Source organism: Gymnoscopelus microlampas (assembly GCF_963454915.1).
Source record: "Gymnoscopelus microlampas genome assembly, chromosome: 22".
Classification (NCBI taxonomy): Eukaryota; Metazoa; Chordata; class Actinopteri; order Myctophiformes; family Myctophidae; genus Gymnoscopelus; species Gymnoscopelus microlampas.
Window position 1 is genome coordinate 40129803 of NC_139959.1, and position 14209 is coordinate 40144011.

The 14209-nt window shown below is 41.7% G+C and overlaps 1 protein-coding gene across 1 annotated transcript; it reads right to left on the reverse strand.

Annotated features, from left to right (window-relative positions):
* Positions 1 to 947: 947 nt before the first annotated feature.
* LOC311038634 (apolipoprotein D-like) lies at positions 948 to 6423 on the reverse strand (the record flags this gene model as incomplete). The annotated part of the gene is made up of 5 exons (XM_084048206.1): positions 6391 to 6423; positions 4598 to 4720; positions 2855 to 2976; positions 2158 to 2246; positions 948 to 1183 (listed from the first exon to the last, which is right to left on the reverse strand). Exons 1-5 carry the CDS (start codon positions 6403 to 6405, stop codon positions 948 to 950), a joined length of 585 nt encoding a protein of 194 aa, XP_083904332.1. The 5' UTR covers positions 6406 to 6423.
* Positions 6424 to 14209: the final 7786 nt, after the last annotated feature.

Genomic DNA, 14209 nt, shown 5'->3' on the forward strand with positions numbered 1-14209 from the left:
TTGAAGACCCATGTGCTGAGGACCCCTGAGTTACAGTTCTACATATCGTTGTGTGATAGGAACATTTTTATTTTTTCTACAAGCTCACAACGTGTCGCACTGCGACGCGTTGTGAGCTTGTAGATCTGCTATTTTCGGCAAAGAGTTTTGGTGTAGAGGGAATAAGACCAGACCAAGTACAGAGCCAAAGCTCAAGTTGAATGTTGAAAATACACATTTAACATGAATCCAACATATTAATAGAAAAGATAATGTGTAAACAAACAAACAAACATTTAATTTACACAACATTGATGACAGTGCTGTCAAACAAGTCTCTAAACAAGATATCTATGAAATCTATGAAAAGGTTTAATCTGCAACGCAACTTTATGCAATATGTAATGGGGGGGTCCTTTTTCATCTCTCTCTCAGCTAAGGGGTCCTTGGCCTGAAACACATTGAAGACCCCAGTTATAGCGGCCAAGTGTGTGTCAGGCCCATAGACTGTAAAAAATAATGGACAAAGCAACGCCATTGTTTTCTACAGACCATAAAAGAAGCCGATTGTTCAGAAATTTCAAATTTCTATATCGCGTCATAGCTAATGCAACCGGAAATGAATGATATTGGTTGTGTAGCTTATCAATCAAATCATCCCGCCCCTCCAAGAGCATACCCTACTTTATCGTCAATTTCTAAATAAATGGGACCATAATTTTGCAAAACGCATATCATGATTATTGAAAGGAGACTTTAAATTAGCGACTGGAAGCATATAGTATTAATGACAATGTTTATTAAGGTAAGACAATTAAGTCTAAAGTTCGGCAAAAACCCACCCGCTTTGCATTGAGAGAAATTCTTTCTGACACCAGCAGGGGTAAAACAGCAAAACTACAGGCCATTCATATGAACTGTCACTTCCTATATAGACTCAATTTCAAAGGCCAGTGCTGGGCCCTTGGTCAGGCCAGGGCGTCACATCCAGTCTGGTTGGAGACGGTGAGGCGGTTCGTGCGGATGCCGGCCACAGCCAGCTGGTCACGGTGCTGCCTGATGATGTCATCAGGAAGCGCCCGCGCGCGGGCCAGGATCCAGGCAAAGTCGATGTGGAAAAGCTTCAGGTAGTCGGAGCAGGAGTAGACCAGAGCAGAGGTCTGGTAATCTGTGGACAGGACCCAGTACGGAGAGTCTGGAACACCTGGACAAAAAAAAAGAATAAGCATCTGTAATTGAACAGTTTATTGATTTATCAAATCAAATCAATCGTTATTTATATAGCACAAGGGCCTTTCTGTGTGTTCTCCCCGTGTCCCGGCTAGGTACCCTCACAAAAAAGCATGCAGTAATCCTGGTCCTCTATACTGGCTCCCCCTGGTCAGCCGGGGCGCCTGATGGAGGGGAAAGGAACTGGTTGGAATAACGTGTTCCTTCCATACGCTACGTCCTACCGCCTGTCGGGTGATAAGAAGCTACGTCCTACCGGGGAAACTCCCCCCTGTCGGGTGATAAGAAGCGGCCTGCTCTCTCCTCCTGCATTGAAGGAGGCATGAGCTCAGTTCTGGGCTCTCCCCAGGTTGGCAGAGGGAGTGTAGCACCCAGGATTACATAGGCAATTGGCACTGGGTAAAGAAATGGATTACACAATCGTGGGATAACATTTTTTTTTAAATAAATGAATATATATATATATATATATATATATATATATTCCAACGACCAATGTTGAACCAAAGTGCTGCACTGAGCATATTAAAATACAGACTGGCAAGACAAAGAGAAAATAAATGAAAACAGAGAAAACGAAAGAAGCAAAATAAATTGAACAACAAGAAAATGAAACAACATAATCAATATATGCAGCATATAAAAGTTATGGCGCGAGGGCCAGGGTAATTACACGAAAGCCAGCGAGAAGAAATGAGTCTTTAGTAAGGATTTAAAACATCCTCAGGCTCAGGACATTCAGAATCAGAATCTTTTATTTATTTTAACATCACAGGTTTAGAGGTGTAAAACAGTGGGGTGCAAGCTCCATTGTTTTTTTTGTTATTTTCATGACCTACTATAACAACAGTGGAAATGGACCACGGTCACTCACTGCCATCTGTCATAACAATAAGCACCCATGACTGTGTTCATATGTCAGTTAAACACTAGGTGGCAGCGTCTTACCTTTGAAGAAGCTGACACCCAGAATAGCAGGTTGGGAAGTGTTTTCAACTTTAGCCACTCCCTCAATGGAATTCACCTGACCACTGGAACTGTCATGGGAGGAGGGGGGAGGGGGGGGGGGCAGATGGACAAGATCCAGGGGTGATGCAGCTTTGATGATATAGAGGGCCACTATATTTCCACACTCACTCCAGAGGGACACATTGCATATACTGTCAGAGGGCAGACGCCTCTTATCTCCGTATTTTAACTCTTTTCGCCAATGAATGCCGTACTTCGCCATTCTATGTCACACAAAAATAGCAAAAATAGCCTGCTAAGATCTGCTATTTTCGGCTAGCCGGTCCACAAATCAGGCATTACGACGCCATCAAGGCACCGCCACCACAGCTTTTAGTCGACTAAATCAACCGTAGAATGAAATCGAGTAAAATCTCAATCTTAGTCGACTAAAACTAGACCAAAATTAAAACGTTTCAGATGACTAGTATTAATATGACTAAAACTATATGGAATTTTATTCAAAAGACTAAGACTTCTGCTCAATCTGTCAAATTTAACACTGCAGGTAAGAGAGAGAGAGAGAGAGAGAGAGAGAGAGAGAGAGAGAGAGAGAGAGAGAGAGAGAGAGAGAGAGAGAGAGAGAGAGAGAGAGAGAGAGAGAGAGAGAGAGAGTTAAAAAGGAGTGAGGTTTTACAGCAGCTCTGTGTTGTGGACGCTGACCGTCCCGTCACTGAGCAGAGTGTAGGAGGCCTGCTGACATGTTCCTCTCTCAAACACAGCGGGCAGCTTCTCTATCTCGTACCAGGTACCCATGTACTGAGGTTTGGTGGCGAGGGAAAGAAGAGAAGACCAAGTACTGAGGGATAGGTCAAGTTTACCAAGCATTAAAGAGATATTTATATATTTAGATATTATCGATTAGTCACCCCATGGAGACTTGAATTCATGGATATTTTTTTTTGTTTTTGTCGCATTCCTGATAATGTGATGAGCGGCAGCGGTTCCGATAGGAGACACAAAGAGTCTCCTTTGCGTCTGCTAACCGGAACCACTGCCTACCGGTCCGCTGGTCATCAAATTATTGGCTTAGGAATGAGACAAAAACAAAGAAATCTCCATGGGGTGACTATTCGATAGAAAAAAAGAAAAAAGTTATGTTCATAGTTAGGCTAGTGTCAAATTATATTGTAAACAGGTTACCAGTCCATTTGGAGTTTGATTACTATTTGAGAATTCTGTAAAAGAGTAAATACCGTCTACCATTTAGTAAGTAAATGGCTGAAAATGGGTGAACTATCCCTTTAACATGAATCAAACGTGAACCCAACACTGATGATAGTTGCTGTCAAACAAGACTATGAAGCCATCAATGAAATCTATGAAAAAGGTTTGTAGTAGCAGGGGGTCCCTGCTTCATCTCTCTCTCAGCTAAGGGGTCTTGAAGAAAAACGTTGAAGAACTGCTCTAGTTCTATTTAAATGGTATGGTAAAGGTAGTAATCTTGACAAAGGTGACGCCTATGGATCCCTGTGAGCCATAGTCGGCTATTAGACCTCTGTCTAAAACAGGGTTAAAATTGGTATAACAGTGAAAGTTTTTTAGACGTTTAGGCTTAGCCTAGACGTTGATTAGATGCTTTTTAAACGTCTATATATAGACGTCTATAGACGTCATTTCAACGGCTAAAATATAGACGTCTATAAATAGACGCTTAAAAAGCAGCTAATCAACGTCTAGGCTAAGCCTAGACCGCTAAAAAACTTTCACTGTTATACCAATTATAACCCTATTTTAGCCTAGCCCTTAGACGTATTTTAGACGTCTAATAGCTCGAAAAATGCTCGGAGGGATGAGAATGTGGAGGACAGAGTAGATGTCAGCTCTCAGCGACAGATTATAGCTTGTGCGCACTGTGCACGTGCACAGGGGCCCTGGAGCCAATAGGGGGCCCTGGCACTGGCACCTGAAAATCTACTTTTCGATTAGTCAGTCGGGGAACCGTTTCATCTACTTGAGGACATGATCCACTTCAAACTTCAACATTACACGATTCCAATTGTGTAAAATAAAACACACTCTTATTTTTGAAAGCCTCCCAGTTGTAGGAGGAAATCCGATTTCTATTGAAGCCATGCGACGCTTCAGATAAGCAAAACAACGGACTTGGATTAGACGCCGTGGTCATTTTGTGCACAGGGCCCATTTTCACTTTAATCCGTCCATGTCAGCTCTGTGTTCTAGTAGTAGCTTGCCTGACACTCAGCCTGAATTTTGTTTCACTCCATTATTCAGTCTGAAAGCCCCTCTCAGTGCAGACGTTTTCTGATACGGGGGTGTGTGGCCAAAATGTGCCTTCTACAGCGTCACCATGCAGACCCTGAATGTGAGGCTGTAGTGATTCCGGGGCCAGGAGCCAGGCTAAGTAGCAGCAGCTCACCTTGGAGACGTTGAAGTCGTGCTGAACGGGGGGGAGGGGACAACTGCCCATGTGGAAGGACTGAGCACCGGCCTCATCAACCACAGCACCCAGAACAACCAGAAACAGGACCTTCACGCAGAGCTGTTAGTACAGTTATTGATTGATTTATTGATTGCATGTGGTACAGTAAGACATTAAAGCTAAAAGGATATATATTGGGTAGTATATCGAGATGACAGATATGGGACATTAAAAAGGATAAATTAAACGAATGGGACAGTTTACTAGAACACAAAAAAGCCTCAGGTTAACGACAGCCTCAGTCGTTAACCATTGAAATTACGGTATTTTACAATGCCTCTCAGATGCAGTTCATCATTCTAAAGGACCTCGCGTAGCGGCGCTGTGTCAAAAGTGGGCGTGGATTTGTAGGCGGCCCTCTTCCGGCCGTGTGTGTCTATAGCCAGAGGCATTTTTTTAAATCCGCTCCTTAGAAATGCAGAAACTCCAGACTAATATCTATACAGTGATATTATTATGGCCATGCCAGGCTATAAAGGATAACACTAAAACGTCCTGGGGACTTGTTTCCATTGTGGTCCTATGTATTCAATTCATCAACATAGCATTAACATTTTACACAATAATACATATCATCAACAGATACAAAACACTGTATGTACAAAGGAGAAAAAGGTAAAACAGTGGCAGTGAATGACACCTCTTTACATGTATGAAAATATCATTTGAAAATAGCAGATCTACAAGCTCACGATGTGTCGCATCGCGACGCATCGTGAGCTTGTAGATCGGCTATTTTCAAATGGCTGAAATGTATATAGGGCTGAAGTGGTTAATGTATGTTTTGTAATAATAATCAAAATCTACAAAGCAACTAGTAACTAAAGTTTTTAAATAATTGTAGTGGAGTAAAAAGTAAAATATTTGCCTCTGAGATGTAACGGAGTAGAAGTAGAAGTACCGCGCATTGGAAATACTCCAGTAAAGTAAAAATACCTCAAAATTGTACTTCCCCTTGTGTTCTCCTGATAGATGTTTTTTTTTGGCCAATTTTGAAAGAAACTTCACAACTTCAAATTCACTAACATTATGGCCATAGGGAAAGAAAATATAGTTTAAAAGAAATATGTAGTGGAAACATGTTTAAAAACATATGTCCATTGTCATATAGAATATATGATTGTATCCTATATTCAAATATGGCTAACAGGAGGGCGGACCACGACCACGTCACTCTGACTCATAACCATAAACAAACCTGATAAACACATAGGCATGTCACCATGACTCAGATATAACCATAAACAAACCCGATACGCCCATATAATGTATGGTCATGGTCCTGCCTATATTATAGGCAGGACCACATCCATGTCACGATGACTCAGACATAACCATAAACAACCAAAACCTCTGGATGTGAGGGCAGCGTAGCGACCCCAACCTCTAGTATAATATATTGTCACTGTCGGGCAGAAACCGTACGTCCATATTTTAACATTTTAGAACAGTGTAGTTCTAAAAAAAAAAGCTGCGCTGCGAGCTTGTACATCTGCTATTTTTGAACTTTTTTTTTTAATCTTTAAAGTGTTTTTTTTTTAACACAAATCTTCTGGGGGGTCCCTGGCACAAAACATTTTCAAATGGGGGGTCCACGGCCAAATACATATAATTTTGGGGGTCCTTGGCACGGAAAAGTTTGAGGACACACACACACACACACACACACACACACACACACACACACACACACACACACACGTGTGCACACCAACACATCCAGATATTACCTGGAATGCCTCCATATTCAAGGAGCTTCTATGTACTTCTGAAAAGAATACATTACATCTCATTAATCATAGACAACAGTGAATAAACTGGGTAAATGATCAACAATCAAGAACCAAACAAACCTTGAGGCACATCTTACCGTATAGACCAATTATTTGTTTACAAACATTGGGACTGGACGCACAGGTGACTGTTTCATGTAATCAATTCCCAACAGATCCCCAAACCTGCTGTTTTAGGGTGAGCTTGTTTCAGTTCATTCAACCTCCTCTGTGTGTAGGCTAGTGGGGTGCGCCCTGGCGACACATATATACTTCATCGCGTAACGGTATTGCGCAACGAGAACAGCTGACATACAAGCTCACAACCGCGTCACGGATGCGACCGCTGTGAGCTTGGAGATCTGCTATTCTCGGCCGTTAGGCTCTGCGCGCGACACCTTCGCGGGACGGAGCATAAATTAGTCTTGACGGGCTGCAGCTGCGCGAGCCAAGCAGGTTCTGATGCCATGATCATAGAGCGCTCCCTCTGTAGCTGCCATCATGATTAAAGTTCATTATTATTATAAATAAGTGAATAAGTTAAGAAGTTCATAATGTTTTTTGTTTGGTCAATTCATGTTTGGATTGTGCTCTTTGTTAATGTGGGTATTTGAGTTGCTCTGATGTCTAGGGTCACAGTGACCTGGCAGCTGAGTCAGATCAGTCAATCAAGCGATCAGCAAGGGTGGTTTAGATTTGGTTAATTACCAGGAGCAGGGGCAGAGTCAGTCATTCTGCTCTGAGCACTAGAGCTTGCAACATGTAACAAACAGAGGATGTCGAGTGTGATGCTGTTTGAAGAGATGTTTAAAGAGAGAAAAGAGATTATAAGTTAAAGAGTTTAAAGAAGACATTTATGTTAAAGAAGAGCTGTTTAAGTTTAGATACAAGAAGAAGAGCTGTTTAAGTTTACAGTGAAAAGAAGAAGACCTCAAGTTTCCCCCATATAGTTTGATGCGGCCAATGAGGTAATCATTGTTGCCAGTGTATTTGTTTGTACTGTATGTTTATGTTATGTTTGAAAAAATGTGATACCGAATTAATGTCTGTTGTATTTTTTATGCTTATTTATTCAGTTCTCACGGCATTAATAAATGTCTGTAAAAGAAAAGAAACCTTGTGATCGTATCTGTCAACTGGAGGGAAGCTACAGTGAGAACTCAGCCTGCTCGACACGAGGTGAAGAGACAGCCTGTCTGTGCCTGCCGTCGACCGAGCTGCAAGCAAGTTTCCACCGACACCAACAGTGACCAGTATTCGAACAGATAAGACTGTGCTTACACTGGCATCCCAGCAAGTGGAGTTCTGGAGCTTTGAGTGGTTAAGCCAACAAGAAGTAACACATTTAAAACAAGTTAAATGTTGATATGTGGAGTAACCTCGCCAACTGCTTTAAAGGGACTCTATAAGTGCCAAAAAAGGGACATTGTCATGCACATGTTTTATGTTCAAGATGTTGCTGATTTCACCACAGTTTACTATTAAGCAAGTTTGAAGTGTAAATGACATGAAAAGACTCTAAGTGCTAAAAGGGTGAAAATATTCTGGTGTTATATTACATTTTTTGATTTCATCATAAGTGGTTCACTCCTAAAGAATTTAAGTGACTAATATATTACAACCAAGAGTGATATAAGTTACCAAGTGTTAAAATAAGTGTTCTCCAATTTCTTTGGGTTAATTCATTTAAGTTCATGAGTACTGTGAACGAGTTAATGATACTTTAAGTCATTCTAAAGCTACTAGGTTAAAACTTTATGCCAATTGCCTTGTAAGTGAAAACAAGTTCATTTATTTGTAAAAGGGTTTGATACATTTAAGTTCATTACAAGCCTAGTTAATTGCATTAAGTGTTGTTGCAATTTAAACCTTAGTAATATTCAAGTTAAGCCAGTTAATTTAACTGTTGTTTTTTGTCTAAGTTTAAAAGCTACTAAAAAGGCTTAGTTACTAAAGATGGCTGAGCACGAAGTCGATGGAACAAATTTAAACAATACCATTAGTATTGAAGCACTAGTGCACCAGTCTAAAAACACTGATAATGCACATTTAGACACTAACCCACTCAAGGAAATTGAGGTACTAGAAGAGACCCACGATGCTGCAGGAGAGACCAAAGATGCTGCAGGAGAGACCGAAGATGCTGCAGGAGAGACCGAAGATGCTGCAGAGAAACTGCGAAGAGGCCAGAGAACCCGAACGCTTACTGAAAAGGGTCAAGAACTCGAAGACAAAATAATTAGAAATCTTCAAAATCACTTCACAACTTCCTATGAGAATTGGAAATCTATTGCCAAAGAGGCTAAGCAATTATTCAGTGGACCTTTGGCCAATGACATATTACAAAGCATTATGACCAAGATCAACTGTGCTGAGAAGGAAGTAACACAAGCTTATGTAGACTTACGGCGACATATTACCCCTGATAATCAGACCCGCCGTCGAGTCGACGCTTGTGTAGCGGTGTCAGAGAAGATCCTGACGCGTGCTTCTAATCGCAAAGACAAAGATCAAGAGACTTTGAGCGACACTAGCACGTTGTTCTCATTCAGTGCAAGTCAAAGTTCAGCCTCTGCAAGTAGGTTAACCATGAGGTCAAGACTCTCAAACCAGTCCACTGCAAAGAAACAAGAAGCTGCGGCAGAACTAGCTGCAAATCAAGCCACTTTGGAAGTCCTAGACGAAATGGAACATGAAAGGCATCAGCTTGAAACCCTTGAAGCTGAGAACAGACAAAGGCTTGCAACCATTGAAGCTGAGAACAGACAAAGGCTTGCAACCATTGAAGCTGAGAACAGACAAAGGTTTGCACTGCAAGAAGTGGAAAATGCTGCAAGGCAAAGTGCTTTAGATGAGAAGCGCAGGCAGTTAGAGCGCTTGGACGCAGTTAAGAAAATGAATGCTGCAAAGGCACGACTACAAGTGTATGAACAAGTGGGCTCAGATGACGAGATATTAGAGTTGCTCCAAGATAGCAAATCTAAGCAACTGACACCCGCACCTAAGTCAAGAAGTCTTCCAGTGCAACCAGTGGCAAGACCACAGCATGTCTCGCATGCACAACTGCCTACGATAACCCAAGCTACCACAAGGAGCCAGCCTGCTGCTAATGCTCAGCAGATGACACAAGCAGTCATGGGGCAGCCGGCTGCTGATGCTCAGCAAGAGGATAGCGCTACAGCAATCGCCAGAGCAATTGCAGAGTCCATCAATGCAAGCCGACTACCTGTACCAGAGCCTTCAGTTTTCAGTGGAGACCCACTAAGATACAAAGACTGGAAAATGTCATTTCAAACATTGATAGGCAGAAAAAACATTCCAGTAAATGAGAAAGTATACTATCTTCGCAAGTATGTCGGCGGACCTGCAAAGAAAGCCATAGAGGGTTATTTCCTGTTAGGCACTGAAGCAGCCTATCATTCAGCATGGGACATACTTGAAGAAAGATATGGAAGCTCATTCGTGATAGCTAAGGCCTTCAGGGATAAACTTACCTCATGGCCGAAGATAGGACCCAGGGACAGCATTGAACTGAGAGAGTTCGCAGACTTCCTGCAAGGCTGTCAGTCAGCGATGTCACAGATTAAAGGCCTAGAAGTCCTAAATGACTGTGCCGAAAATCAGAGAATACTTGCCAAGCTTCCTGATTGGCTAACAGCCAGTTGGAACAGAAAGGTCATGAAGACTCTAGAAGAGAGCCAGGAATTTCCTAGCTTCACACAATTTGTGAAGTTTATCACAAAAGAAGCCAAGATAGCTTGTAATCCAGTGACCTCTCTTCATGCTCTGAAGTCAAGTTATGGTGAGAAGGTGAAGGCACCATCAAAGACACAAAGTGTTGGAGCAAAGGTACTGGCAAGCTCATCTGAAGAGAAACAAGATGTTAAAGGGTGTGTTTTTTGTGAGATGTCGAACCATGGCATTCACACATGTCGAAAGTTCATGGCCAAATCAGTTGCAGAACGAGTCAAGTTTGTGCAGACCAACAGATTATGTTTTGGATGCTTGAAATCAGGTCACCATTCAAGGAATTGTGAAAACAAGAGTGTCTGTGACACATGTAAAAGGAAACACCCTACCTGTTTACATGAAGACCGTGCGAAGGACGACGGAAAGAAAGTACAGAAGGATGACGGAGAGAAAGAACAGAAGGATGACAAACAAAAAGAGAGTGAGAAGCACTCAAAGGACGAAGAAAGGTCAAAGGACAAGGCAGAGTCTAAACAGACCAATGAAACAGCAAGTGAAGCATCATCTTTTCGAGTATTGCAGGACATGAGCAGCACTTGCACATCCACAGTTGTTCCAGTATGGTTATCCACTACAAGTAGACCAGAGAAGGAAGTGCTTGTGTATGCACTTCTGGACAACCAAAGTGATACCACCTTCATCTTGCAAGAGAAAGCTGACACTCTGGACACACAGAAGGTACCAGTGCAGCTAAAACTGTCCACATTGTCATCCAAAAGTACACTCATTCCAAGTCAGAAGTTAACCGGGCTGCAGGTCAGAGGGTTTTATTCGTCTAAGAAAATTCTTCTCCCAATCACCTATACAAGAGAGTTCATTCCGGCCAATCTAAGTCATATTCCTACACCCAAGACAGCAAGAGCATGGTCTCACCTAGAGTACCTTGCTGAAGAGATTGCACCTTTAATCGACTGTGACATTGGTCTGCTTATTGGCTATAATTGTTCTCAGGCCCTGCTACCCAGAGAAGTGGTGTCAGGCAAAGACAATGAGCCATTTGCCCAAAGAACAGACCTTGGCTGGAGTATAGTCGGCAGTGTCAGTGTTGACTATGGTGATGTGATTGGAAGCAGCCACAGGATTGTTGTCAAGGAAGTGACACCAAGCATTCACTCGCCTTCTAATCTAACAAGTGAAGTCCGATACATCTGCCGAACACAAGTTAAAGAAGTAGTCACTCCACCGGATGTGATAAGGGTGCTTGAATCAGACTTCAATGAGAGAACGGCAGAGGATGCTCATTTCTCCCAAGAGGATCTACGCTTCATAACAACAGTGGAGCATGGGATCAAGATCAAGGCAGACGGTCACTGTGAGATGCCGTTGCCATTTAAGGAAGTCAGACCGAGTCTACCAGACAATAGAGTTTGTGCAAATCACCGTCTCAAGGGTCTGAAAAAGACATTTGAAAGAGACCCGCAGGACCACGTGTCAAGGGGCCTCAAAGCAAAGGACCTCATTGCTTCCAACTGGTTTACTGGACCAGATTTTCTCTGGTGTGACAAGCTTCCCAGCAGAGATGTTAAGGTGGGAGACATAACAGTTGAAGACCCAGAAGTTCATAAGACAGTTAGTCTACCGCCTCCTGGACAGTTCTGCAAAGAAGACCTCTATCTTAAAAAGAGATGGAAGAAAGTGCAGTTTCTAGCCAATGAGTTTTGGTCTAGATGGAAGGAAAAGTACCTGCAGAACATGCAACAGAGGCAAAAATGGCACAAGACCCGCAGAAATGCAAAGATCAACGACGTAGTGATTGTGAAAGACGACACTGCACCACGAAACGAGTGGAAACTAGCCAAGGTCATGGATGTGTTCCCTGGTGAAGATGATTGTGTGAGGAAGCTACAATTGCTGATTGGAAGTTCAGCACTAGATGACCATGGAAAGAGACTCACCAAGCCAGTCTACTTAGAGAGGCCTATCCACAAGACGGTTACCCTGCTTGAAGCCGACTAAGGCAACCTCTACCTCTCTGCATTTCATACACTAGAGCTCATAACACTTTCAATGGCATGCTAATTAAAAAGTGATTATTAAAAATTAAAAGTGAATTAAAGAAATCACAAGTGATTTCGGTGGGAGTGTAGCTGCCATCATGATTAAAGTTCATTATTATTATAAATAAGTGAATAAGTTAAGAAGTTCATAATGTTTTTTGTTTGGTCAATTCATGTTTGGATTGTGCTCTTTGTTAATGTGGGTATTTGAGTTGCTCTGATGTCTAGGGTCACAGTGACCTGGCAGCTGAGTCAGATCAGTCAATCAAGCGATCAGCAAGGGTGGTTTAGATTTGGTTAATTACCAGGAGCAGGGGCAGAGTCAGTCATTCTGCTCTGAGCACTAGAGCTTGCAACATGTAACAAACAGAGGATGTCGAGTGTGATGCTGTTTGAAGAGATGTTTAAAGAGAGAAAAGAGATTATAAGTTAAAGAGTTTAAAGAAGACATTTATGTTAAAGAAGAGCTGTTTAAGTTTAGATACAAGAAGAAGAGCTGTTTAAGTTTACAGTGAAAAGAAGAAGACCTCAAGTTTCCCCCATATAGTTTGATGCGGCCAATGAGGTAATCATTGTTGCCAGTGTATTTGTTTGTACTGTATGTTTATGTTATGTTTGAAAAAATGTGATACCGAATTAATGTCTGTTGTATTTTTTATGCTTATTTATTCAGTTCTCACGGCATTAATAAATGTCTGTAAAAGAAAAGAAACCTTGTGATCGTATCTGTCAACTGGAGGGAAGCTACACCCTCCGTTCTTATGACAGCCACTGGAGGTGGAGTTTTGAGGACAACTGCTTTGAATTGTTATTATTGTTTACACACAACAGAAACCAAGGATTATGTATTTCAAGAGCGAGAGATCACAGTAAAAATCCTAAGCATTCTTCCTCCACACTGGGAGAAAAACAGCATCTGAAAGTTTGATGGGATGAATTTTTACACGTGAGACTGTGACCACTTTTACATTGCATCTTATGAGCGGTGAGGTTCTTTTGCTGCCGACCTGCGCGCGCATACTGTTTCGTATCAGTGTGACGTCGTCTGTTAAGGCGTCTATAGGACTGAAGCACAGGCTGAACAGTGTGTCTGGTTTCACATGCCAGGAGGAGTAAAGGGGAGGAGACATGGTCCCAGGAGCTATATTTGGGAGGTGGAAAAAGTACTAATTTTTTTTTACTGTGCTGTTAAGTATCCATACGGCAATGTAGAAATGCTCTGTTAGAAGCAAAAGTCCGGAATTCAAAATTTACTTGAGAACGATTACTACTGTAGAAGTACAAAAGTATTGGTATCAAAATGTAGATCCACAAGCTCACAACACACTGCGATGCGACGCGTTGTGAGATTGTAGATCTGCTATTTTCAAATGGCCGTAATATATATAGGGCTGAAGTGGTTAATGTATGTTTTGTAATAATAATCAAAATCTACAAAGTAACTTGTAAGTAAAGTTTTCAAATAATTGTAGTGGAGTAAAAGTAGGACAATATTTGCCTCTGAGATGTAGTGGAGTAGAAGTAAACGTATGGAACACTGGAAATACTCCAGTAAAGTAAAACTACCTCAAAATTGTACTTAAAGGCATTGTAGGGAACATTAAGCCTAAATTTAAAAAATATTTATATATATATTTTTTGCATTTTTCCCCCTCTATCAGCAACTATATAATGATGCTGGGGTGTTTTCCTGCACTGAAACACAGGCCTCTTTCTGAAAACCCTATTTTCCCTATTGTTGTTGTTGTTGTTATATTTGTCCGGTACGTAAGGAAGTCTATGGAAGTCTATGGAGGCATCACCCCCTGGTGGCCGGGAAACGAACTGCACAAACAATAACAATGAGGGAAAATAGGGTTTTCAGAAAGAGTACTGTGTTTCAAAACACCCCAGCATCATTATATAGTGGCTGATAGAGGGGAAAAAATGCAAAAAATATATATATAAATATTTTTTAAATTTAGGCTTAATGTTCCCTACAATGCCTTTAAGTACAGTACTTGAGTAAATGTACTTAGTTACCTCACACC